Genomic DNA, 25,255 nt, shown 5'->3' with positions numbered 1-25,255 from the left:
TCATAGTTTCTGCCTCCAGTATCTTACAAAATAGACAAGACAGACACAGGGTTGTAGAAAGGAAGCATTATCTCCATTTTACAGATGGGGAAACTGAGGCACAAAAGATTTACCGTTCTGATCCTGAGTCTATTGAAATCAGTGGCAAAGCTCCCATTGACTTTAGTGAACACAAGATCCAATAGTAAATGACATGCCCAAACTGACACAGAAAATCTGTGGCACAACTGAGAACGGAACCCATATATCAGATATTCCAGTTCACAGCTTTAATCACAAGACTTGCCTGCCTTTCTCTCTCTCCTATTGTTGCAGGGAGTGTGTGTATATTGCAAACATGAATACCCAAAGCATCTCCACTGGAATAAACAACCAAAAAATGAAGAGTTCAAATACAAACCTAATACCCCACCACCTCTCCCTCAATCAGTTTGGTTATTATGTTGCTGTTTGTCTTAAAAGTCTCAGAAAAATGTGAATAACAGAGTCAAATCCTTCTCAAAAGCCTGTCCCCGTCCTCCTCAGAAGAATGATTACCATTTCTCTTGACTTTCAACAAGGAAAGCTTGCTTTTGCAGCAAAGAGTTTGACATTTAGGGTCTTGATACAATAATAGGCATGAGATGGATTGCAATCTATTGCCTCAAGACTTTGCTGATCATAAACTAAAATCAGTTAATGCATTTGTCTAAATCTTGGTACATTGTGAAATGTGCTGGTAATATATTTTTTGTAAAAAAATTCAATCCAGGAAATATATTGATTATATTATCTCCATTGCAACAATATTGGGATAATGTTAGCTTAATAACTGTGCTTTGTTGAAATCTCAAAGAATAATTACAGCTTTGTGGTCTTTTCGCAATGTGTAATATAATAACGCTGATTCCTTGATTGCAGTCCCCAGCAGCACCGCATCAATAGATGCTGTTTTTGTGTGCATGCATATGCATCTATGAGTAATTTTGCTCCGGGTGAAACAATTTAGCAGACTATTTTGGGATCATTTTTAAATGGTCAAGAGTACAGATTAGCAATTGTTTGTTTTGTTTTCCCCTCTTGACAATGCTACTGTAAAAAGAGGGAGATAAACATTATTTCTCCTGCTCCTTTCTTTCGAAGGCATGAAGAGATTTTAGCAGCATCTAGCACAAAATAAATGTCAAATTGATCTGTTATGGAAGGTGAAAACCACAAAGATAGGAATTTGGGGGGCGAAGGTGCTTCAAAACAAATGTTTCAAGGCAGTTTCTTTTTCTGGATCCAACCTATTTTCCTGTAGATCTAACTTCTCTTATTTCAGAGGAGATCTGAGAAATTTGGCTGCATTCTGGATGATCTGATCAACTATAGGATGTTAAGTGATTAATTTACAAATTATATATATTTTTCTAATTTTTACAAGGGGTGGAAGATTGTCTGCCCCTCTTCATCTTGCACTTGCTTCAGATTTTACTTAAGGCAATAACATAAGGATCAGTCTTCTTATTTTGATCTTGAACTAAAAGAGGAAATGTTGGCCCAATCCTCTGAGCTGTGACCAGTACTGAGGAGCAGGGTTCTCCGGTTTCTAGGATTGCCATGGACCAATTCATCCCACCCCAAGGAGAAGTTAAAGGAGCCTCACGGGTGCCATAAATCAGTGGTTCTCAACCAGGGGTACGTGTACCCCTTGAGGTACGCAGAAGTCTTCCAGAGGGTACATCAACTCATCTAGATATTTCCCTAGTTTTACAACAGGCTACATAAAAAGCACTAATGAAGTCAGTACAAACTAAAATTTCATACAATGACTTATTTATACTGCTCTATATACTGTACACTGAAATGTAAGCACAATAATAATATTCCAATTGATTTATTATAATTATATGGTAAAATGAGAAAATAAGACATTTTTCAGTAGTAGTGTGCCATGACACTTTTGTATTTTTATGTCTGATTTTGTAAACAAGTAGTTTTTAAGTGAGGTGAAACGTGGGGGAATGCAAGACAAATCAGACTCCTACAAGGGGCACAATAATCTGGAAAGGTAGAGAACCACTGACCTAAATTATATCTGCTAGTAATGGATCACAAGTGCAACAGCCCTCCAGCCATGTCCCCTTCCTCTCCCCCTGACGTACCCCTTATGCAGGGTTGGGGCTTAAGGAGAGGGTGGGGTAGAGCTAGATTTACACCAACTGGAGAAAGAAGAACAGGAGTACTTGTGGCACCTTAGAGACTAACAAATTTATTAGAGCATAAGCTTTCGTGGACTACAGCCCACTTCTTCGGATGCATAGTGGGCTGTAGTCCACGAAAGCTTATGCTCTAATAAATTTGTTAGTCTCTAAGGTGCCACAAGTACTCCTGTTCTTCTTTTTGCGGATACAGACTAACACGGCTGTTACTCTGAAACCAACTGGAGAGTCCCTTATGTTGGCAGAATCCTCAACTTCCCAGGTAGGCCAGCTTTATGATTTCTTTGCTCTGCCAGGATCTGACCCATTCTCGGCTCAACTGTGTTGTTCCCCCTTTTTTCTGCTCAACAATTCAGGCTAGGAATGGAAATTTACACCATTAGAGTGGTTTAGGCCGTGTTGTTGTTAGTTATCCAGAATTTCTTGGCATGGGATCATATTATTTCCTCCTACTCCTGGATACAGAATTCCTAATTTGAACTTCTCATGCCTGCCACTCTGTAAGAAACGCATATTTCCAGGGTTTCATACTGCTAATGTTAAAAAAAAATCGCAAAAAAAGTGCAGTGCTGCCAACTTGTGCAATTTTATTGAGAGTAATATGCTTTTTGGCCCCTGCAGCAGGCAGTCTTTTGATATTCAATTTGTCACATGATCTTGGGGAAGCAAAATCATAGAGACAGACAGAGCGACTCCCTCCATACAGTGCTCTGTAGTCTAGAGGAAGGTTCGCTACGCTACAAGCCAGAGAGCACAAGTTCCAGGCCCATCTCTTCTACTGACTGCTGTTAATGTTTCTGATCCCAGCCTTGTGCCAAGGTCTCGTACTGCAGCCTGTGAGGGATGGCTATATCATTCATCTGTTTCACAGATGAGATAACTGAAAGCTTGCAAAAGGTCTCTTCTGCCAGAGCTGAGAATAGAACCCATCTCTAAAATAACAGAGCCCAGTCTCATGCCCTTTGCCATGCAGCCTACACGCTCACTCTGTCTAGACACTGAGTGTGCTTAAGGTTTGAAAGAATAGAATCAGATTGTTTTCAGATCAAATTTCCTATTTTTATTCATTTATGCACCAGTCTAAAGTCTCAAATAAGATTTGCATATTTAGTGTATTGTAGGGAGATATCACCACCTATTATTGAGGTTGCTCAGCACTTCCCATAATAAGACCCTGTTTTCAGTTGCTTATTATTTTGCCAAACTTAAACTGTTTGGATAGAAATTGCCCACGCTAGGTGTCTGCCTCAGACTGACTTTTTTTTTTTTTTTTTTTGGAAACTATGAGCCAAAATGGTCAGCTGTTTCTGAGAATGAGAACAGAGAAAATATGTTGTTTTCCTCATGTTAAAAACTTTTGGCGATCTTTTCTTTGAAATACTCTAGACCTCTTTCATGCTTTGGAGAAGAGGGGTGGGTTGTGTCAGGGATGTGCCTTTTGCTGTTCCCAGGAAAATCTATTCAAATTTGTTCAAGTTATAAAAATCATGGTTTGCACATGCTCAGTAGAAACTTCTTCAATTTTAGCAGCTAAAATCTCCAAAGATTCTGTGCCACTCTGAGCATGCTCACGTAAGTCTCTCACAGCTCCTAGTGGTGACCAAACAGCTCAAGTGCCATCCCCACAGAGCGACTGAGTGTGTTGCATCCCCTCACACCTTATAGGTATGACTGGACTGTGCATGCACTATTCCCACAGAGTGACTGGCCGTGCTCCCACCATCCCATGGCTACAGGATCAAAGCCAGCCTTTTCCTATAACGGCTGCTGTGGGTTGAGATAGGGCCAGACACCAAAATTGAGAGCAGGAAGTCTGTGTCTCCTGTGCTCTCAATGACCTCCCACTGCCCCCCACCCTCCATGGGCACCAAGACAGCGTGGAGGAGGAATTTGGCTCATTCAAATGTAGAGGAGTGTAACACTGCCTGCAGAGACTCAAGAGCACGAGTCCCCACCTCAGGCCAGGATGTTAGGAAGCAGGGCACGAACCCAAAATTGGTTGTGAGCGCTATACTTTGATTTCACTAACCAATTATCAAGTATAAACTCCTGAGGCACAACCTTAACATGGAGTCACAGGCTTTGTTCCTTCTAAGCTGTGCGGCTGGGCGGCTGCCCAGGAGAGACTCAAGTACTGCACAGTTGATTAGCAGAACATGCACATCCAGCAGCATGTGTTGAGGTGCCCCTCACCACACTGCTTTGCAGCCATGTTGCTCCTGCAGCTGCTCCCGGGACCCTTCTGCTTGCTGTGCAGAGGGTCAGGGAGGTGCTGATGTCAGGGTGTCCCCCTCCCGCTGTACCCTGTCTCTTTAGAGCAGCAGTTGTCTTCTACCTCAGTGGCCTTCTTCCGAGGCTCACTATGCTTTTCCAACTCTTTCTGGCAGTGCTTATCAACTCTCTCTTGATCCTGCTCAAATGTCAGTGTGGTAAGTGGGATACTGTAACTGTTCCATTAGGCCTGTCAGAGTATAATTCAGCATTTTCTTTCTCCAACCCCTAGTTAGTGAGTTAAAATTTTGGCACAAATGTCTTAGTTTATACATGACTATGTTTTTTTTTATATATATGGATCATATCAGCCACCTCCAGAGGGGAAAATAGCAGCCTTTATACACTGCCTTGCAGTTCAGGGCAGAACATGAAGAGTAACTTATCCCACTGAAACTACAGGGGATTTTTTTTTCATAGCTGGAAAAGTGTAATTAACCAGTCGAAGTTTGGCCAGGATAGTGACCAACACTCTTTTGTTGCAAAAAGTGACATATCTGTTCTATTCTACACAGGTTCTTATACCACACTCACATCACTGTAGTATATGATCAGCTTCCAGTAGCGGGTTAAGCAATATGACTAACATCTGTCATGTGTGGTTTGTTTTCTCTCAGGCTCTTGCCAATGGAAGACTTGTGTGTGCAGGGTAGTATTTTGGTTTTTTGGGCAGGAGGGTTATTTATTAAGGCCATGTCTACACTACAGAGTTAAGTTGACTTAAGTTTTGTCGACGATCATAAGTCGATTTAATAACATTGGTGGAGCACTTCCACGCAATGCTCCTTGTTTCAGTTGAGTGCATCCACAGTTATTGCTCTTACATTGACAGAGAGAGCATTGCGTCATGGGTAGCTATCCCACTGTACAACTCACCACCCTCTGCCGCTGAGAGCTCTGGGAACGGATCTTGGTGCATCATGCATCATACCAGTTCTTTCCGTGCCATCATTCCATGGGCTTCCTACTTTGTTTCATGCTGTTTTTCAACAGCCCTTATAAACTGTGTGCCTGCCATCTCTATCTGACAGCATGGATCCTGAACTGCTGACCAGAGTGGTGATGAGCGTTGTGAACACAACACAGCTGGTCCTGCAGTATTTCATGAGCTACGAAACAGAGAGTGAATCAGTGATGCCTGCCCTGCTGTCTGCAATGGAAACAAATAATTCAAGCTTGCTGTTTTCATTCACGGGCCACCTTGCCACAGTAGACTCTCAGTAGTGGGCTTGGAAAACAAGCACTGAGTGGTGGAATTGCATCGTGATGCACGTATGGGATGACGAGCAGCGGCGGCAGAACTTACGGATTTGCTAAGCCACCTTCTTGGAACTGTGTGTGGAATTCACCCCTGCACTGCGGTGCAAGGACACCAGAATGAGAGCTGCCCTCACTATGAAAAAGTGACTGGCGATCTCTGTGTGGAAGCTGGCAACTCCGGACTGCTACTGGTCAGTGATGAATCAGTTTGGAGTTGGAAAATCCACTGTGGGGGCTGCGGTGATGCAAGTGTGCAGGGCCATTAATCGCCTCCTATTACAAAGAACTGTGACTCTCGGTAATGTACAGGAAAAAATTGATGGCTTTGAGGCGATGGGATTCCCTAACTGTGGTGGGGTGGTAGATGGAACGCATATCCCAATTTTGGTCCCCAACCATCTTGTGTTGGAGTACGTCAACTGAAAGGGCTACTTCTCCATGGTCTTGCAGGTGCTGGGGGAGGGATAGCTCAGTGGTTTAAGCATTGGCCTGCTACACCCAGAGTGTGAGTTCACTCCTTCAGGGGGCCATTTAGGGAACTGGGGTAAAAATCTGTCTGGGGATTGGTCCTGCTTTGAGCAGGGGGTTGAACTAGATGACCTCCTGAGGTCCCTTCCAACCCTGATATTCTATTCTATGCTTGTGGATCACCTCGACCATTTCACTGATATCAGTGCAGGTGGTCAGGGAAGGTGCATGATGCACACATCTTTCAGAACACTGAACTCGATAGACAGCCGCACACTGGGACTTTCTTTCTAGACCAGAAGATTCCAATGGGGATGTGCAAAGTGATCCTTGGAGACCCCGCATACCCCTTGCTTCTGTGGCTCATGCAACCTTACACCGGGAACCTAGACAGCAGCAAGGAATGCTTCAACAGCAGGGTCAGCAGGTGCCGACTGAGTGTTGAATGTGCCTTTGGCCAATTAAAAGGTTGCTGATGCTGTCTTTTTGGCCGGTTAGCCTTCAGTGAGGAAAATATTCTGATAGTCATTGCAGCCTGCTGTACTCTGCATAATATTTATGAATCAAAGGGGGAAAAGTTTCCCTAGGGTGGGCCACTGAGGCTGATTGGCTGGCTGCTGATTTTGAGCAGTCAGATACAAAGGCAATTAGAGGGGCACAGCAGGAGGCTATTCGGATCAGGGAGACTTTGAAGGAGCATTTTGACAATGATTCCCAATAATTTGTCGGTATGTCATGCATTCGGCCAGGCAATGTTTACTTGCTACCATGAATTACCCCTGTAGTGATTGCTTCTTGAGCATTAATTGCAAGGAGCAAATATTCCAACATACAGCCAATGTGTTTCAATGTTAGCTCTGAGCGATGTATGTATGTATGTCACAAGTAAAGACTCATTTTATTTCAAAAACTCATGTTTAATAACAGGATAAAACATAATATTTTGGACAAACAGGGGACATGAAAATAAGGAACAGCCTTGCGGTAAGGGCTCTCACAGCTGGGTGTAATTCCAGTTTTCATTGGAAAACCAGTCCCCAGGCGTGGAGTGCCCGGGGCACTGTGGGGGACCAGGAACAAGTGATTAATGCAGTGGAGGATTTTGGGGAGGTCATGGATCGGAGTTCTGTAGTGGCTGGAAAGGGAGTAGGGCATGGATTTGCTCTGATTGCAGGCTAATGAGGACTTCAACATATCTGGAGCTTTATCATCCACTCCTGCCCCGACGTCCTTTCCTAGCTATCCAGATTCAGTCTTCCATTTATGGTCTCCCTCCATGCTCTTGTTTTGTTCCGTGCTGCATCTGTTGACTGCAACACTTTGTGAAACATATCCTCTTACTCCAGGGTCATTGCCTTATCTGATGGAGGCGCTCCACTGGTGTAGAGGAGTGTGTTCTCAAGGGCACATCTGCGGAAGACAAAGAAACAATGAACAGTATTGTGAGTGCTCTCAGCTGTGAATCACAAAAGTTACACACATCTCTTTCTCACTGTTCCTTGGCTAGCACACAGGTCACCGCGAGTCCCAATTATGGGGAGTTCACTGGAGAGAGGGGATGGGCAAGTGGGAAAGGGCAAGAAAGGACAAAGGCTGATTTGTGAAGGGGGTTACTATAAGCGGCTAGGGAGCCTAGTCTGAATATTGGTACCCTTTTCCACAGGCTAGGGTAATCGAACCCAATATCTCACTCCTAATGGTAACCCAGAATGCAGGGATGCATCTTCTGCATGCATGTGGCTTCAGACCGGCTCCGTATGCTGTTCACCTGTGTGCCCTTCTGGTCCCTGCAGAGATAATTGCCGGGTGGCCTGATAAAGTTTCCTACAGCGAGGGGAGAAACAGGGCAGCTCTGCTAAGGAACCTTCGGCAGAGGATTGCAGAATACTTGCAGGAAAGCTTCCTAGAGAGTTCTGTGGAGGATTCCAGAGACATCCCCATGTACATTAACAAACTTTTCTGCTGTGGCCCCACTGCGTAGATGGACAGACTCTGTTGTTAATTTCTGTTCCTTATCCCTTCTCTGCCATATAACAAAATACATCGATCTCCTGTCACTGTGCAGTATCAAAGCAAAATGAGCACTTACAGGAGCTCCCCTCTCCTGCATCCTGCACCCTGCATGGCAGAGCCAGATTGCTGGGACTGGCTAGACCTCTCCAGAGTGGAAAAGAGGTTCTGACTCGGCAGGAATTGCATTTCAGTGTGTACACCTCCACACCTTTGTCGACAAAATTATGTAGTCTAGACAAGGCCTAAGCGAATGCACTATGTGGGTGCTAGAGAAGATGAGGTCAAAGAAGCACCCCTTGCACTTGGAGCGGAAGATGGTGAGGTTTGTAATGATCTTAGGTTTCTGTGGGAATTTGTTCCACAGTCTTGGACGTGGGCTTTTCAGTGACCACAGGTAATAGAGTGGCTTTGATTTTAAGTCTCCTGTTTCACCAGGGGAAATTGCTTCAAAAGAGTCCCAGAGACTACCCCCTACTAGATAAGTAACACCACTTCCTGCAGTGCTTGAGTTTTCTTTTGAGGCCTTCCATCCAAGTAAAGACCAGGCCTAGTGCTGGTTCGCGTATAGCAGTGTTTCTCAAACTGGGGTCGCTGCTTGTGTAGGGAAAGCCCCTGGCAGGCCGGGCCAGTTTGTTTACCTGCCCCGTCCGCAGGTCCGGCCAATCGCGGCTCCCACTGGCCACGGTTCGCTGCTCCAGGCCAATGGGAGCTGCTGGAAGCGGTGGCCAGTACGTCCCTCAGCCTGCGCCGCTTCCAGCAGCTCCCATTGGCCTGCAGCGGCGAACCGCGGCCAATGGGAGCCGCGATTGGCCGGACCTGCGGACGGGGCAGGTAAACAAACTGGCCCGGCCTGCCAGGGGCTTTCCCTACACAAGCGGCGACCCCAGTTTGAGAAACACTGGCTTATAGAGTTAAATGAGCCCATACCCTATCCAAAGGTTTGCATGGTAAGAAAAAATGTGAATAGCACTAGAGTCCTAGTTCTAATTATGTTATTGAAGAGGTAAGATATGTAGACATGGCCCCAGTTATTGTACAGAGCCTTGTAGTCTCTCTCTAGTGATTGCATTGAGGTCCCTTTGCAGTATGCCAACAATCCCATTGCACAGTATTATTTTGTCTTTTTTTAGTCTGAAAGGAATCCACTGTTGCTGAGATCCAAACTGGGGAGGGGAGGACCCTGGATCAAAAAGCAGAGAAATCTACTACCTGAGCTAAAGTGGAATCTCTAACTGCTATTAGCAATAATAACAGCAAGACAGGAAGCCCTTTTCCAGTCCTCCCTGTGCTAATAGGAAAGATTAGAAGGCCAAAAAGTCCGTTTTTGACAACTATTTGGAATTCAGTCTCAGGACTTTTAAGGCTGCACCTAGCCAACATCAAACCTATTCTGAGCAGTTTGCTCTCAAACCTGTGGTCTACATTTGCTGCATTTGTACAGCACCTATGAATCTTCCATAGTCAGGAAAGGAGTCGGCTTTCTTTCCTGAGCAGCAGTCTGTTTGCAGCATGGGATCATATTGTGCTAAGATTGCTTTTGGAATGATGATTTAGCCATCGTTTATGCCTGTCTATCTCTATAATACCATTAAGAAGTTTGCATTTTAGTCAGAATATCCAATGGCTGTTAAAGGAGATTGTGTGTCCTAGTGGGTAGAACACTGGACTGGGACTCAGAATACCTGGGTTCTAGTGCTGGCTTTGCCACGGGCCTGCTGAGTGACATTGGGCAATTAGCTTCCTCTGTCTGTGCCTCTATTTAATCTGCAAAATGGGGATATCGATACTGACCTCCTTTTTAAATTGTTTTGTGATCTATAGATGTAAAGTGATATATAAGAGCAAGGTGGTATTATAAAAATGTGATTCCACTTCCCTGAAAGGAGACCAACAAAGAGAATTAACTACATTTACTCACCATTAGCAGTATGCTCTGAATGCCTCTGTTAATTTATCTGAGGGGCATTCAGCACACAATGGAGAACATCTATTGTAATGGCCTTCTGTCACACAAGTGCCCTCCTATATGGGACTATTTACTGTTTTCTTTCCACACCTTAAAGATATAGCTGATATCAAAACGAAGATGGTTAATGATATAGTGGAATTTGCATCCGAGGAGAGACTGTGGAGACTAGGATTATATTTATGTCAGAAAGGAGAAGAGTTAGATGAGATTTAACTGACATTGTTAGGATTACGTTGGGTATAGTGAAAACTGATCAGTCATTCCTTTTTCTATTGTTTCCACTTTGGCTTTTTACAAGAGCATCGGAAGTCACAGTATACAATCTGCAGTGAGTCTGTAAGGCCCCTGATGTGGTCCTCCACACAGACTTGCAGTCATACGGTATGCTAGGACTTCTGTTTTTGCCAAAACAACCTAGAGATGAGGATAGGTTTGTTTTTTGGGAATACAATTTTTATAAATCAAAATAAATAAAGAAAGAAAGAAAGAAACAAGCACCTAGGAGATCTTTGAGTGTTATCTAGACCAGTGCTTCCCAAACTCTGAGCCATGAAGGGTTCATGGGAGAGCCACGAGTGTCTGGGGGATAAAAATTAACCAGTACTAACGTTTTTGGGTTCTTTCCCTAATTAAGATACTGTGAAATCCCTAGGCTTAAAAATCCCCTGCATTTTATCTGTGGGTCTGTGTTTTATGCTACTGCTGCTCCTGGCACTGGGAGCCTGGCTTTGCCCTCCACTCCAGCAAGTGGCTTTCAGCTGAGAGATTTCCTTGGGGAAGGGGGCTGAAGGAGAAAAAGATGCCTCTGTATAATGGAACAATTTTTACCAAGTGCTCAGCCTACAGGTAGCAAATGTGCGGCTGAAGAAGATGATACCGATTGGATTAAAAATCTGTTTTTTGTAATACTTGTCTCCGTTCCAAACTTAAGTATCTTGGCTCAAGAAAATATCTTAGAATTGTCAGGTGATCACGTACTGAAAACCAAATTTTCAAATCTCACAAACCAAGAGTTCTGAGTTTCTGTTAAAGGAGAGAGTATGAGGAACTCCATGATGAAGCTATGGAAGTGCTGCTTCCTTTGCGTCCAGTGATCTCTGTAAATCTGGGTTGTGAACAAGGATTTCTGTGAAAACTAAACATAGAAATTTAAACTTGGAGAAAGTGCCAGACATAAATCAGTCAGAAATTTAACCAAACACTGTGCCACTGTGCAATTTGAAGTAGGCCCATTCTTCTCACTAAAATCATACTTCAGCTATATCTGAACATGCCAAAAAATCCATATTTTCAAATTATAGTTTTAAACACGCAGATGAGATCAGAATATATATTTAAACAAACGATACAGTTGAATAAAATTGTAAAACTGTCCCAACTCCAGTGCTTTTGAGTCTAGGGTGCTGAGTTGGTTAAAACAAAACAAAACCCGACTCAAAAAAACCAGTATTTGGTTGTGGGGAGCCACCATGTTTTAAAATATTTGTCAGGGAGTTGCAGTACTAATAAATTTGGGAACCACAGATATAGGTAATAAACAGTGAAATTGCAGTTACAACCACATATCAGATACGAACAAGATCTAAGTTAATGGCAGTTAACTTCCAAACAAATAAAAGTACACACAGTGGAGTCTGCCTGGAGAATTCACCACTGCAGGAAATCAGTGAGCTGAATTTTTGTAAAAGGTCTGGATAATTTTATGACTAATTACATTTGTGGTCATGCATATTAAGATAAGGGTAATTGAATCTCATGCTGAACACAGGGGTCAGAAAGAAATCTCCCTCGATGTAAAATAATGCACAGTTGGTTGGATGTATGGGTTTTGACTCTGACTTCCTTTTAAGTTTCAGACATAGGACATAGCCATAGATAAAGGAGAACATCAAAGCTGAAGGGCTGTTGTTGATGCTTCAGTCTGGTATAGTATCCAGTGTTCCTATGAAAGTTGGAGGAGAAAGAATAGCCTTGTAAGACACAGGGCTGGGAAGCAGAAACTTGGGTCCTGTTCCCAGCTCTGCCATTGACTTTCTAGCCTTCCGTATGCTGTGTTGCAGAGGTGATGAGTTTGGACTTTTGGGGCAAGGTATTGGCTATTGACTGAATCTCTCGTGCCATCTAATATATTGGGTGGCATTGGTTTGGACCCTAGAGAAAGATACAAATACAGCTTCTGTCCCGGGAAAGGAGTCGTGTCTATAAAGGGTTGGTTAAAAGAGAGCACATCCAAGAGGGGAAAATAGTCATTTCAAAATGAAAGGATTGTAGAAGCAACTCAGGGTTGTGTCTAGCCAGTTCTTTGCAAAGCAAAGGCCATTGTTAATAGATAGTATTATGGCAAAAAAAACCCTTCCCATTTAACTTTTTATAAAGATCTAAAAAGGTAAAAAATAATTTACAGTTTTCTTGGTATTTAGTTCAGGTAATTTTTTATAATTGTATAATGAGAACACATTGTCCTAATTTTCATATGCAGATTCAATTAGCATTCAGTTAATTAGCCTTTACAAATGAGGATTAACATAATTGCATAACACTAACCTCTCTTAATAACTATAAAGGGTAGGAAGGCTGTTTTTAATAAATTTGGAAGGCTTATATATGTTTTTTAAAATCTGAAATGACACACACATAAATTAAGCCAAATTACACACAAAGGACAGCTATTAGGAATGATGATCAAAGGAAACAAACTGTGTACATGGTTTAGAATAGTGCTGGATAGAAATTCACTCTGGTTCTCTTCCTTGCCGTCTGCTGGCCTCCTAGTGTTTCCTCTATGATTATTACTGGGGAGATTGAACCATCCAGGGAGTCATTCCTTAAAAGTGAGCTCTGGCCTTATTATAATTTAAGTGTTGCTAGCTCATCTTTCGAAATATATATGATAATTTGGGTGGTAGGCACACAAAACCTATTGGATTTCAATGGGAAATGGTACCTGGTTCCCTTGGGCTCCTTTTAAAAATCCCAGCCCTACATGCTATTAGTTTCTGTTACCTGATGTAAGTGGATAGATATGGATTTTGTGTCTTTATTTGATATGGATATTTAAATAGTGATGCTCCAGTTAAGAATATCATCATGACACAAAATACAACATATGACTGGGGGACCGAAAAGCACATGGGTTTAGTAATGGGATATGGAGCCTTTGGCTTCTAGGTTACAGGTTTGAATCCAGACTCTCTTGGTGGTGACCTTTCAGTGGCCTAGGTGAGGAGACTTGGTGTCTGTCCAGTCCCTCATGAACAGGTGTTGGCATCAGATAACACTACAACTGATATTCTCAAGCCAACATTTGAATGGGCATGAAACCCCAGAGATGTTCATTTCAGGCCAGAGTTGAGGCAATTTTACAGGGCAATGCAAGGAAGCTTGTACTGCTGTTGCTCGTGCTTCATGTGTTCTGTGGTGAGGGGAATGCTGTCTCCAGTTCTGTCAATGTGATACTTTTCATAAACATGTAATAAAATAAATCTGCTCTCTGTTATTCTTAAATTAGAATGCTACTCATTTAATGGTGCTTGAGTGACACATCATCTCCATTACCATATGGTCCAATACCCCTTGTGTTCTCATTTAAGTACCCTGGGCTACCCTATGTTCTAGAAGAAGCTTTTCCTGTAAAAATTATTTTGTTGACTAAATTCTTGAGCTGTGGGCAATGACAGACCTGTATTGCATCCCAGTGCGTGTGCTCGCATTAAAACCATTTTACCCTGCCTCTTGTGATCCCAGCAAGGATCCTAGTTAATTTCACAAGTCATATGATCTGTTGTCAAATTGCAGAGCACCAACATTTTCCAGAGTGGCCACAGAAATTTTGATGCCTCCATTTTTCTGGTGATCAGCTTGAATCACCTTGACCTTTTAGAAGTGCTGAGTCCTCAGGACTCCACTTGAAGTCTATGAGAACTGCAGGTGCTCAGCACCTCAGAAGACCAGGCCCACAATGTCTTATACTTAGCATCCAAAAATTGAGAGAGACAAAACTAGTGGCCATTTCTGAAAACACTGGATATAGTGACTCCATACAGAGATGCCTCTGTCCATTCTCAACTGGAGGGGAAGGTCTCTGCAACACCGGTCTTTTGAGAGTCCAGAGAAGTAACCTAGTGAATGCAGTGGAGGTGAGGAAATCCTGGGAGACCCTTCTTTGGGAGTGTGATAAATGAAGTTGGGGGTAGCTCCCTTCAGTGGACACCTAGCCAGCCAGTTCACTGTAAAAAAAAAAACTCCTTGGACCCAGGAAGGAACACTTGGGAATTCCTTCTTGTTGGGGTACCCTCAAGCTCTTTCACCCCCCCCCTCTAGGGAAGAGCTGAGAAAGAAAACAAAGGAAATTAACTGTGCTACCAGCTAATCAAACAACATGCCCAAACCTCTTAGGACATCAAAAATCCAATCCTGTTCTTAAAAAAGGTAAATTTTATTAAAAACAAAAAGGAAAAAAATACATCTGGAACTTATGCTATTGCTAGATTTTAAAAGAGCAATTCCAAAAATTAAGCAACCAAACTAGCTTTCTTGGGGCTTCAGCTTAAAGGTTACAAGCAAACAAAACCATTAGGGGTTAGCACAGAGGAGATCCACAAGCCAAAATAAGAAATAAACCTGACTGTGTCTAAATAAACATTCCCTATCCAGATAATTTCTTCTAGGTATGGAAGATACTTTTTCATACCTGGTTCAAACCTTACACAGCATTCCTGCTTATAGCATTGCTGCTCTGTGTCAGAATCCTTGCGGGCCCCCACCTTCTGTACTCAAAGTGACAGAGTGGGGATTCAGCCTTGACAGGGAGAATCCACTTTTAAAAATGGAGACTTGAGTCCCTATTGTCCTTTCTGATTTCCCTGATATATGTGCTGCAGAGTCTGAAATCTTAACATGAAATCGCTTAAGGTAGTTTCTAGTGGCCAAATTCTGCTCTCCCGGACACAGCTGTAATTCTCATTTCCTTCAGCAGGAGTTCTACCTGCGTGTGTCTGAGAGCAGAATTTGGCCCTATGAGTTGTTTTGTACACAGATACATTCAATAACTTACAATCAGTCAAAGAAAGGAGAGAATCCAAACATCCAGTGGGGAAGCTGGCACAAACCATGTAAAGAAAAAGCTTTCTGAGTTTCAGGCAGTTAAACCACTTCAGCTGCTGTTTCCATGGTGTACCAGTTGCTGGCTAAATATGCCTTCCTCAGGAAAGGAATCCTTCAGCTTGCATGCATGTGTTATCTCTTTGATAATGGCCCATCAGTAGGAGGGCAGCTAATTGTGATGGCCAAGTGCAATTTAAAAACCTTTTCCTGAGGTGGTATTTGTGATCAGTCACATTCTGTAGCCTTTCAGAAAACGAGAAAGGAGAAGTGATTTTTCTAACTTGGAACAGCATAGCTGCCCACTTTTTTACAATTAGATATTGTGATACATTATTTAAAGTGGTAACTTCAAGGTCAACACTCATGCACTTAGGTATCATTAAAAATGGCATAGTCTATGCTACATTTTCCTTCTGATTCCTGAAAAACTATAGTATTTCACTTCCTCCACTCCATCACCCCCCATTGTTCTAAAGCTATAGCAGTAGGTAATGCACTGAGTACATGACTAGGAGGTAGAGCTCCTAAATTCTAATCTTAGCTCTGCCACTGATACAGTGTGTGGCATTTGGCAAGTCAATTAAAGCTCCCTGCCTCAGTTTCTTTGTAAAACAGCTGCTCAATGGTTTGTAGATGCTCAATCATGGTATATGTGGAGACTATTATTGCAGTTACAATCCTGGGCAGCCCTACAATAATACCTCATAGGGCCAAATTCACCTCAACGGGTGCAAAGAAATTGCAAATGCACCTCCCTTCACCTGCGAGGCTTGCTGCGCTTCAGGCAGGATTCACTTAAGGGGAAGGACAAGGTGGTATTTCCACCACACCCCTTTGTTGGGAGTTATGCCAGGGGACATAAGCTTTAGTGTTTATTGGAGCCCTGCCAGTGAAGACTGAATCAGTGCTAGTTGACAGGGTAATAGAGCTCTTTCTGTCAGAAAGACTTTCCTATCTCTTCCATTGTTCTACATAGTGTAGTTGTAGCCGTGTTGGTCCCAGCATGTTAGAGAGACAAGGTGAGTGAGGTAATAAAATTGAGCACATCACCGGCCACCAACAGTATCAGGAGTTGTGAGCCAGAGTGACATCGCTCTCCCACTACAAGAAAGGGACCAAGTGACCTTCTCTATTGGATCATATGAACTAGAACCATCAACTCCCTGAACATTAAATCTTACCAAATGAGGGTCAATCCATCCTCCTCATCATATCCACTCATTATACTCCACACCCGAACATAGCCACCCTATGAACTTCATACCCGCATATCTCAATACCTGTACTTTGACCCATCAAACTGTTACCCCCAATCGGGGATATTGCAGATTATATATTCCTTATGCCATCTGATCTTAAACCAAACTTTGCACCCTCGATAATCTGTACGTTATTCCCTGATAACCAGAAACTTCTATGCTCAAACTCTGTTCACTTTTTTTTTTTTAACATCATCTTAATAAAATCTGTTCTTTTATTGGACCAACTTCTGCTGGTGATGAGACAAGCTTTCAAGACACTCTACCTTGAATGGTCTCTTACAATATGTGCTAAGTACTTAAGCTAAACCACCTGTTTCACTTTGCATTTTGCTGTAAGGCTGGAAATTCTTTCCCCAGACCTGTAGAAGAGCTCCGTGTGGCTCGAAAGCTTGTCTCTCTCACCAACAGAAGCTGGTCCAATAAAAGATATTACCTCCCTCATCTCATGTCTCAGAAAGATTTTCCTGACATCCAGCCTAAATTGTCCCTTTTAAAATTTCATCTCCTCTCATCATTATGTTTTCTAAAATCTAAAGTCATTATGCTGGCTGATATTTTTACTCTATCTTTCTGTTATATAATTAGAACACAAATAAACACACGATTGCCAAATTGGTGGTAACTCAGTTCCATGGGACAAATCACATGTTAAAAACCCAGTGATTAAAAAAATAAAAAGTTCAACAGTGGATTCACTTTAAGAATTCGAAAAACCCTATACAACCCCCTATTAGAAAAGAATTGTATTTAATTTTATCTATAGTAGAAAAAAATATGTAATTTGCTCTATTAAATGGGAGATCCCTTGCCAACTGCCAGATTTTTTTGAATTATTTCAGTGCAAAAAATCAACAACAACAAAAGCACAGATACTGCATTACATTGTGTTTCATACATTTATGTTGACTATGGTTTAATTTTAATTATTTATGATATTTCATACTGTTCTAGCCAATATTCCATAGTATGTTGTAAAATAGCAAAGTCTTCATCTGAGACCTCAATGCACCATTTTGCTAGTGAATCTTGGCTGAGAATGGACATAGCCCATGAATTATAGAAATGCAGATCAGCAAGGTCATACTGCAGTTACTTTCCCTATCTAAGTGAAAATACAATACCGTATGATTTTCTGAATACTGTAGTTTTGTCTTAATCATGGGAGGGATGTTTGTTTATTCACATTTGGGGAAGCACTTTATATACCTCCCCTCCTGCTACTCAAATTGTATTTATGTAACATGGTAGCAATTTAGAATAGTGACAAATTTCTTTATCTAAATGGATACCAATTTTCCTCAATTATGAGAGTGAAACACAAAAAGTAAAAATTCAAAATAAGTCTGTTAAAATAAAGCTGTTTAATTTTTCTGTTTGTCCCCAGTGACTACTTAGCATTAAACTCAAACCAACCAGGGATTTTTTATTTGTGAGATAATGTTTTATTGGTGGGTTGTTGTTGTTTTTTACTTTTTTTTCATGCTTTCTTTATTTCTCTTGTGTGCAATGAATAAGTCATATTCCTACTCTCTATTAGTTTCTCCATTTTCCGCATTTCCAACCACAAACATACAAAGGTTATGAGTTAGGCCCCAAAATCGTAAGATTGGCTTAAAATTTTTTTAAAAAATTTTCTTTGGTCTTGTATTTGCATTTGGAGCTTGTAGAGCTCACGTTTTCAAGTGTCTTTCTGCAACCTGGAGAACCAGAAAGTTGTGGTGGTGATGTTTTTTCTTAAATGAGAGCTGAGTTTCTCATATAGTAACATTACTCCAGGAGCTGGGATTTAAGAAAAACACCAGATATCATGAGTGTTGGTAACCCTGCATTCTAGGATCTCAAATGTCCTGGTAATGCCATATAGAGTTGATGATAATAATGTGGTAACTCTCCTTCTCTTTACTCAGGGCTTTTGGGAAAACCATACAAAACTGATCACGGAGTATGGACCTGTTTGTGGGTAAGCCAGCAATACTCTTCCTTTACTCTGTCTGTTTCCTTGTTGGTTTGCAACTTAGGGTATGTCTACACTACCCACTGGATCGGCAGGCAGCGATTGATCCAGCGGGGATCGATTTATTGCGTCTAGTCTACACGCGATAAATTGACCCCCGAGCCCTCTCCCATCGACTCCTGTCCTCCACCGCGGTGAGTAGGTCTAAGTACGTCGACTTCAGCTACGTTACTCACGTAGCTGAAGTTGCGTAACTTAGATCAATTCCCCTCCCCTCCCCCCAGTGTAGACCAGGACTCAGTGACAGTGAACTAATGCCACTTTGTTCCTGAATAAAAGCATCCAGATGGAGGTTAATACACTGATGTGCATCGACTTCACACCTTTAGTTGATTCACCTTCCCTTTCTTGAGTGTCTCCATATAAACAAGTCCTAACATTGAACATACAGACAATTCTGCCTAGAACTCAGTCTTTCTCAGGCCTTTACAAAGCTACCAACATGGTAAAATACGGGTGTTGGTAGCAGCGGCACAAAGGAAAATATATCTCTTCTCTCATGTGAACATTGAACTGATGAGGAGAGGAAGTGCCCGTAAAGTTGCTTCGGTTTACGTGCCCGTCACCTATGTGATTTTGAGTTTTCACCGTGAGACAAGGAAACGTCCACCAAAATTTAATTTAATTTAAGAAAAAAATCACGTTTGCAAAATACTGTGAATTTGAGTTAAAATCTCTCACTCCATATCTGTACAAAACTATCCATTTTTAAAATATCATGAAGTAAAAAGTAAAAATTGCACACCTCTTTCCCCTGTCCTCCAGCAGTAGTTAACCCCTCACTAGTGCTGAGGAGGGACTACACCTCAGGAACAGTACACTGGGACTTCCCTAAAGTCAATAATTTCACTTGTCTTTGACTCCCACGTTGGTAGCACAAGTTTTGCATTGTTATTATAGTGCTAGAACTGCACTTTGCCTTCCATTCGTTTCTATCCTAAGTGGAAATAATGACTTCCAGGTTCTCTCTATCCTTGGTATTTCCAATGTGCTTATTACTTTGATATATAAATACTGACCAATAATTACAAAGAAAGCATGGACTCAATAGAGACACTGGTTTTGTGTCTCATTACAACAATCTGTAACTCACTAATTCCCTTTTGTCCTATGACTGCCGAAGTCTCAACTGCCCACTTCATTATGAATGGTTTCTTGCAACGTGTTTTAACTTCTTATGCTTAACAATCTGTTCCACCTTGTATGTAGCTGTGATGCTCTGATTACCTTTCCCAGACCTGATGAAGAACTCTGTGGAGATTGAAATCTTGTCTCTCTCACCAGCAGATATTTGTCCAATAAAAGATATTACCTCACCCACCTTGTCTCCCTCATATCCCGGAACCAATGTGGCTATAACAACACTGCAAACAAAGAAAACATAAATAGTCCTGAAAGGTTTTTTTCTTCCCTGTTCCACAGAAGTTCAGAATGTGTATGTGTGTGTGTATGTGTGTATATTATAAATATGTTTTGGATGTTATTCCTACAGAAAGGCTTTATCAAAAAGGAGTGTTTTATAATTAATCTGAAGACAGGCAAGTTGAGGTTCAGACCTAATGGAAGGCTCACTGCCAAAAAAATACTCCACTCCCTATTTCTGACAATCTAAACCAGGGTCTTTGCAACTGTGTCATCCCACAACTATGTCTGCAGATAGCAGAGGATGAGGTGGTCTGCAAGATCATAGAACCATAGAATATTAGAGTTGGAAGAGACCTCAGGAGGTCTAGTACAATCCCCTGCTCAAAGCAGGACCAACACCAACTAAATCATTCCAGCCAGGGCTTTGTCAAGCTGGGCCTTAAAAACCTCTAAGGCTGGAGATTCTACCACCTCCCTAGGTAACCCATTCCAGTGCTTCACCACCCTCCTAGTGAAATAGTGTTTCCTAATATCCAATCTAGACCCCGCCAACTGCAACTTGAGACCATTGCTCCTTATTCTGTCATCTGCCACCACTGAGAACAGCCTAGCTCCATCCTCTTTGGAACCCCCCTTCAGGTAGTTGAAGGCTGCTATCAAATTCCCCCTTACTCTTCTCTTCTGTAGACTAAATAAGCCCAGTTCCCTCAGCCTCTCCTCATAAGTCATGTGCCCCACCCCCTGATCATTTCCATTGCCCTTCGCTGGATCTCTCCAATTTGTCCACATTCTTTCTGTAGTGGGGGCCTAAAACGACCCAATAGTCCAGATGTGGCCTCACCAGTGCCGAATAGAGGGGAATAAGCACTTCCCTCAAGCTGCTGGCAGTGCTCCTAGTAATGCAGTCCAATATGCCATTAGCCTTCTTGGCCACAAAGGCACACTGTTGACTCATATCCAGCTTCTTGTCCACTGTAATCCCCAGGTCCTCTTCTGCAGAACTGCTGCTTAGCCAGTCGGTCCCCAGCATGTAGCAGTGCATGGGATTCTTCCGTCCTAAGTGCAGGACTCTGCACTTATCCTTGTTGAACCTCATCACATTTCTTTTGGCCCAATTCTCTAATTTGTCTAGGTCACCCTGGACCTATCCCTACCCTCCAGCATATCTAACTCTTCCCCCCAGCTTAGTGTAATCTGTGAAGTTGCTGAGGGTGCAATCCATCCCATCGTCCAGATCATTAATAAAGATGTTGAACAAAACCGGCCCCAAGACTGACCCTTGGGGCACTCTGCTTGATACCGGCTGCCAACTAGACATCGAGCCGTTGATCACGACAGTCTAGCAAGCTTTCTATCCACCTTATAGTTCATTCATCCAATCCATACTTTTTAACTTGCTGGCAAGAATACTGTGGGAGACCGTATCAAAAGCTTTGCTAAAGTCAAGATATATCACGTCCACTGCTTTCCTCATATCCACAAAGCCAGTTATCTCATCATAGAAGACAATCAGGTTGGTCAGGCATGACTTGCCCTTGGTGAATCCATGTTGACTGTTCCTGATCATCTTCCTCTCCTCCAAGTGTTTCAAAATGGTTTCCTTGAGGACCTGCTCCATGATTTTTCCAGGGACGGTCTGTAGTTCCCCAGGTTCTCCTTCTTCCCTCTTTTAAAGATGGGCACCATATTTGCTTTTTTCCAATAGTCTGGGACCTCCCCCAATCGCCATGAGTTTTCAAAGATAATGGCCAATGGCTCTGCCATCACATCAGCCAATTCCCTCAGCACCCTTGGATGCATTAGATCTGGACCCATGGACTTGTGCATGTCCTGCTCTTCTAAATAGTCCTTAACCTGTTCTTTCACCACTGAGGGCTGCTCACCTCCTCCCCATACTATGTTTCCCAGGATAGCAGTGTGGGAGCTGACCTTTTCTGTGAAGACCGAGGCCAAAAAAGCATTGAGTACTTCGTTTTTTTCCACATCATCTGTGACTAGGTTGCCTCCCCCATTCATTAAGGGTCCCACACTTTCCCTGATCTTTTTCTTATTGCTAACATACCTGTAGAAACCCTTCTTGTTACCCTTCACATCCCTTGCTAGCTGCAACTCCACTTGTGTTTTGGCCTTCCTGATTATACCCCTGCATTCTCAAGCAATATTTTTATACTCCTCCCTAGTCATCTGTCGAAGTTTCCACTTCTTGTAAGCTTCCTTTTTGTGTTTAAGCTCACCAAAGATTTCACTGTTAAGCTAAGCTGGTCACCTGCCATATTTGCTATTCTTTCTGCACATCGGGATGGTTTGTTCCTGTGCCCTCAATAAGGCTTCTTTAAAATACAGCCAGGTCTCCTGGACTCCTTGCCCCCTCATATTAGCCTCCCAGGGGATCCTGCTCATCAGTTCCATAATGGAGTCAAAGTCTGCTTTTCTGAAGTCCAGGGTCTGTATTTTGCTACTCTCCTTTCTTCCTTTTGTGAGGATCCTGAACTCAACCATCTCATGGTCACTGCTGCCCAGGTTGTCACCCACTTCTACTTCCCCTACCAATATAAGACAGTCCATAGGGCTTTGTAGACTAGGCCAGGACTTAAAACTCAAGTTCTGAATTGGATGGGAGGAGAATGCAATTCGCAGAGCAGTGGTTGCCTTTGTTGTCTGAGGTATTTGCTGTACCAATTGCATCCTTCTTGTAGCAGTCACATTCACCCCTAGGGAAAGTGTCTTGCAGAGATAAAACCAAGAGGAATGATATCATGGCTGTCAGTGGCTAGATCCTCGTTTGAGAGGAAATGATATAGTGTCCTGGCCAGCCAGAAATAGAAAAAGATGTTCATTACCACTGTGGCAATTTGCATTTGTGTGTGATAGTAATGGACTGAGCATGATTCTGAGGCTTCATATTATTTCAAAGATCTGTAGTCTTATGCCGTTAAACAATGGTGATGATAGAGCACTGGCATTAGTTCCTCAGTATGTTTTCCCTATTCTTATTAGTATCACATCTGTTTTTAATATGTTGATCTAGAGCTCTCTGCTTTTCACTCATCGGCTTACCCGTTCCTTCAGGCATTGGTGATGGCAGAACAGTGTCAATAGAAAAATGAACTGGTGGCACATGAATCACACTCTCCCTGAGTGGTTTCTTGTAGCTATTGGAGGATGAGAGAAAGCACTAAGCCTTGTTAGACTGCACATAAGATGATACGTAGGTATATATCCTGTCTCTCTGGGGTCTGGCTGATAGGAATGAGTGGATCCAGCACACTGCTGCCCTGTTTAATCCTGCAAAGTCTTGTATGTGTGTCTTCAGCTCTGTCTGACTAACGGTGCTGAAGGCTGCAGAGACATCTAGCACTAGCAGCACAGAGGTTTCTTTCCTATCTGTGATGGTTCTCAGGATATCCAGGACTGAGTGTCACCTTGTTACCACCTCCACCCCATCTTCAGCATGAAGGAGTCTTGCTTGTGCTTAACTGGGTATCAGCTCCCTGACACCACCAGCCAATTAGCCACCTAAGCACTCTTTTCTGGGCTATGCCTTCCCTTACTTTGCCTTGCAGGTTAACAATAAGTACACCCCAGTCCCTGAGTCCCTTCGAAGCATTCCCCTGTAGTGTTCAAACCCTTATCCACTGAATACTCACAGAAATACCTGGTCTGCTGTCCCCAAAGGAAGAATGTACACACCAGCTTCAATGACTGAAATCAGGATCAGCACCTTGCTTAGTATCACAGCACTGAGATACGTTTATAGTGCAAACCAGAATAAGTTTATTAACAAAGATTCAAGGGTCAAGTGATAATGAGTGAGCATATTGGAAACAAATGGTTACATATCAAACAAAACCATAAAACACTTTCTAGATACTACATTTAACTAACAGGTTAATCTCCTGACTAAAGAAGTTTATCTTACCTCCATAGTCCTCTGCAGCATTTCAACCAAGGTTGGCTAAGATCCTGTTTTCATGAATGTAAATGCACTGTCAATTTACTTCGTGGATGTAGAATAAGGCAGTGTTTTCTTTGCCGTCTGCTTATAGCCTCAAAATTCATTCTCTGTAGCCAGAGTCAGTATAACCATCCGTGGTTTGTTTTTCCTGTGTGCAGCTGTCTTGTTGACGTCACATCTCTTTGATAACTTCAAATGTAAATGGTATCCATTAGGTTAGCTTACAATGTTTACTTAACATTCCAACAGAAAGACAGGTGAACAAACACCTCTTGTGTGACAGAAGACCTGTTTCTCCATCTAAGAACATATTTTCTGTGTGTGTGTGTGTGTGTGTGTGTGTGTATATATATAAATAACTTTTTACATAGTATCTGTACATACATTTGACAACAATATTAAGGACCAGTGTGGCCTGGCTTTCACTTAAGATTTCACATGACGTTCAACAAAGACAAATGTAAGGTGCAACACTTAGGGAAGAAAAATGAAATGCATAAATATAGAATGTGGGATAACTCTCAGGAAGAACTTCCTAACTGTAAGAACAGTAGGACAGTGGAATAGACCTCCTAGGAATGTTGTGGAAGCTCCTTCACTGGAAGTTTTCAAAAGGAGGCTGGATACCCATCTGTCTTGGATGGTTTAGACACAACAAATCCTGCATCTTGGCAGGGGGTTAGACTAGATGACCCTTGTGGTCCCTTCTAAACCTGTGATTGTATGATTCTTTGGTGAATCAGAATGCACATTCCAGAATCAGGACATTCCTGAGACTCCCTTGCCAGTTGTCATTAAGGGATTCTTGGTCACACTGTACAAGGCCAGGAGAAGGTTGTTCAATAGCAGGAAAGTTTCTGGGCTGTGTCCTAGAGAGAAACCTGATTTGTCAGGGATCCAGGAGTTTGGCAGAGAATAAATGCTACTCTTGAAATCTCCCAGGAAAAGGAATTTGCGGGACACTGTTACCAGGCTTGATGTAAGCTCAATTAGTGGTTCTAGGAAAATGTTTGGGCCCCTGGTGGCTGCCTTTGTGTGTGTATATGTGAGTGTGTATCATGTATTATTATGATCTACCCAATGCATGAAACTCCTTCCTCATCCCTGCAGATTCTTCTATTTGAGTCTTACAGTTCTTGTGAATACAGGTAACAAATATTATGTGGCAGCTGTGCATGTATGACCAGAATCAAGGCATTTGACCTGATGGCCTTGGAGAAGATCTGGCATTTTTCTCTTTTCAGATTGAAAACAGCTTCCCAATAAGCATGAAGAGCAATGATCTGTATTTTCACAGTGGTGAAGTGTGTTGAATACAGATCTTTGGAACGGAAGCCTTTATTCTCCCCTGCCCCCCTCCTAAGGTCACTTGAATAGTCTGAATGATACCAT

At 42.4% G+C, this 25,255-nt stretch overlaps 1 protein-coding gene across 3 annotated transcripts in view; it reads left to right on the top strand.

The window, feature by feature from the left end:
* The window catches only part of TBXAS1 (thromboxane A synthase 1), a 337,857-nt gene that overhangs the window by 104,059 nt on the left and 208,543 nt on the right, over positions 1-25,255 (top strand). For all 3 annotated transcript variants that reach the window (XM_054033509.1, XM_054033517.1, XM_054033501.1), the window contains one exon: positions 18,437-18,489. In XM_054033509.1, the coding sequence (XP_053889484.1) occupies positions 18,437-18,489 (53 nt within the window). The remainder of the gene's footprint in view (positions 1-18,436; positions 18,490-25,255) is intronic.

Source organism: Malaclemys terrapin, chromosome 1, assembly GCF_027887155.1.
Source record: "Malaclemys terrapin pileata isolate rMalTer1 chromosome 1, rMalTer1.hap1, whole genome shotgun sequence".
In the NCBI taxonomy this organism is placed as follows: domain Eukaryota; kingdom Metazoa; phylum Chordata; order Testudines; family Emydidae; genus Malaclemys; species Malaclemys terrapin.
Note: the sequence above shows the minus strand (reverse complement) of the source record. Positions and strands in the feature narration are given on the sequence as shown.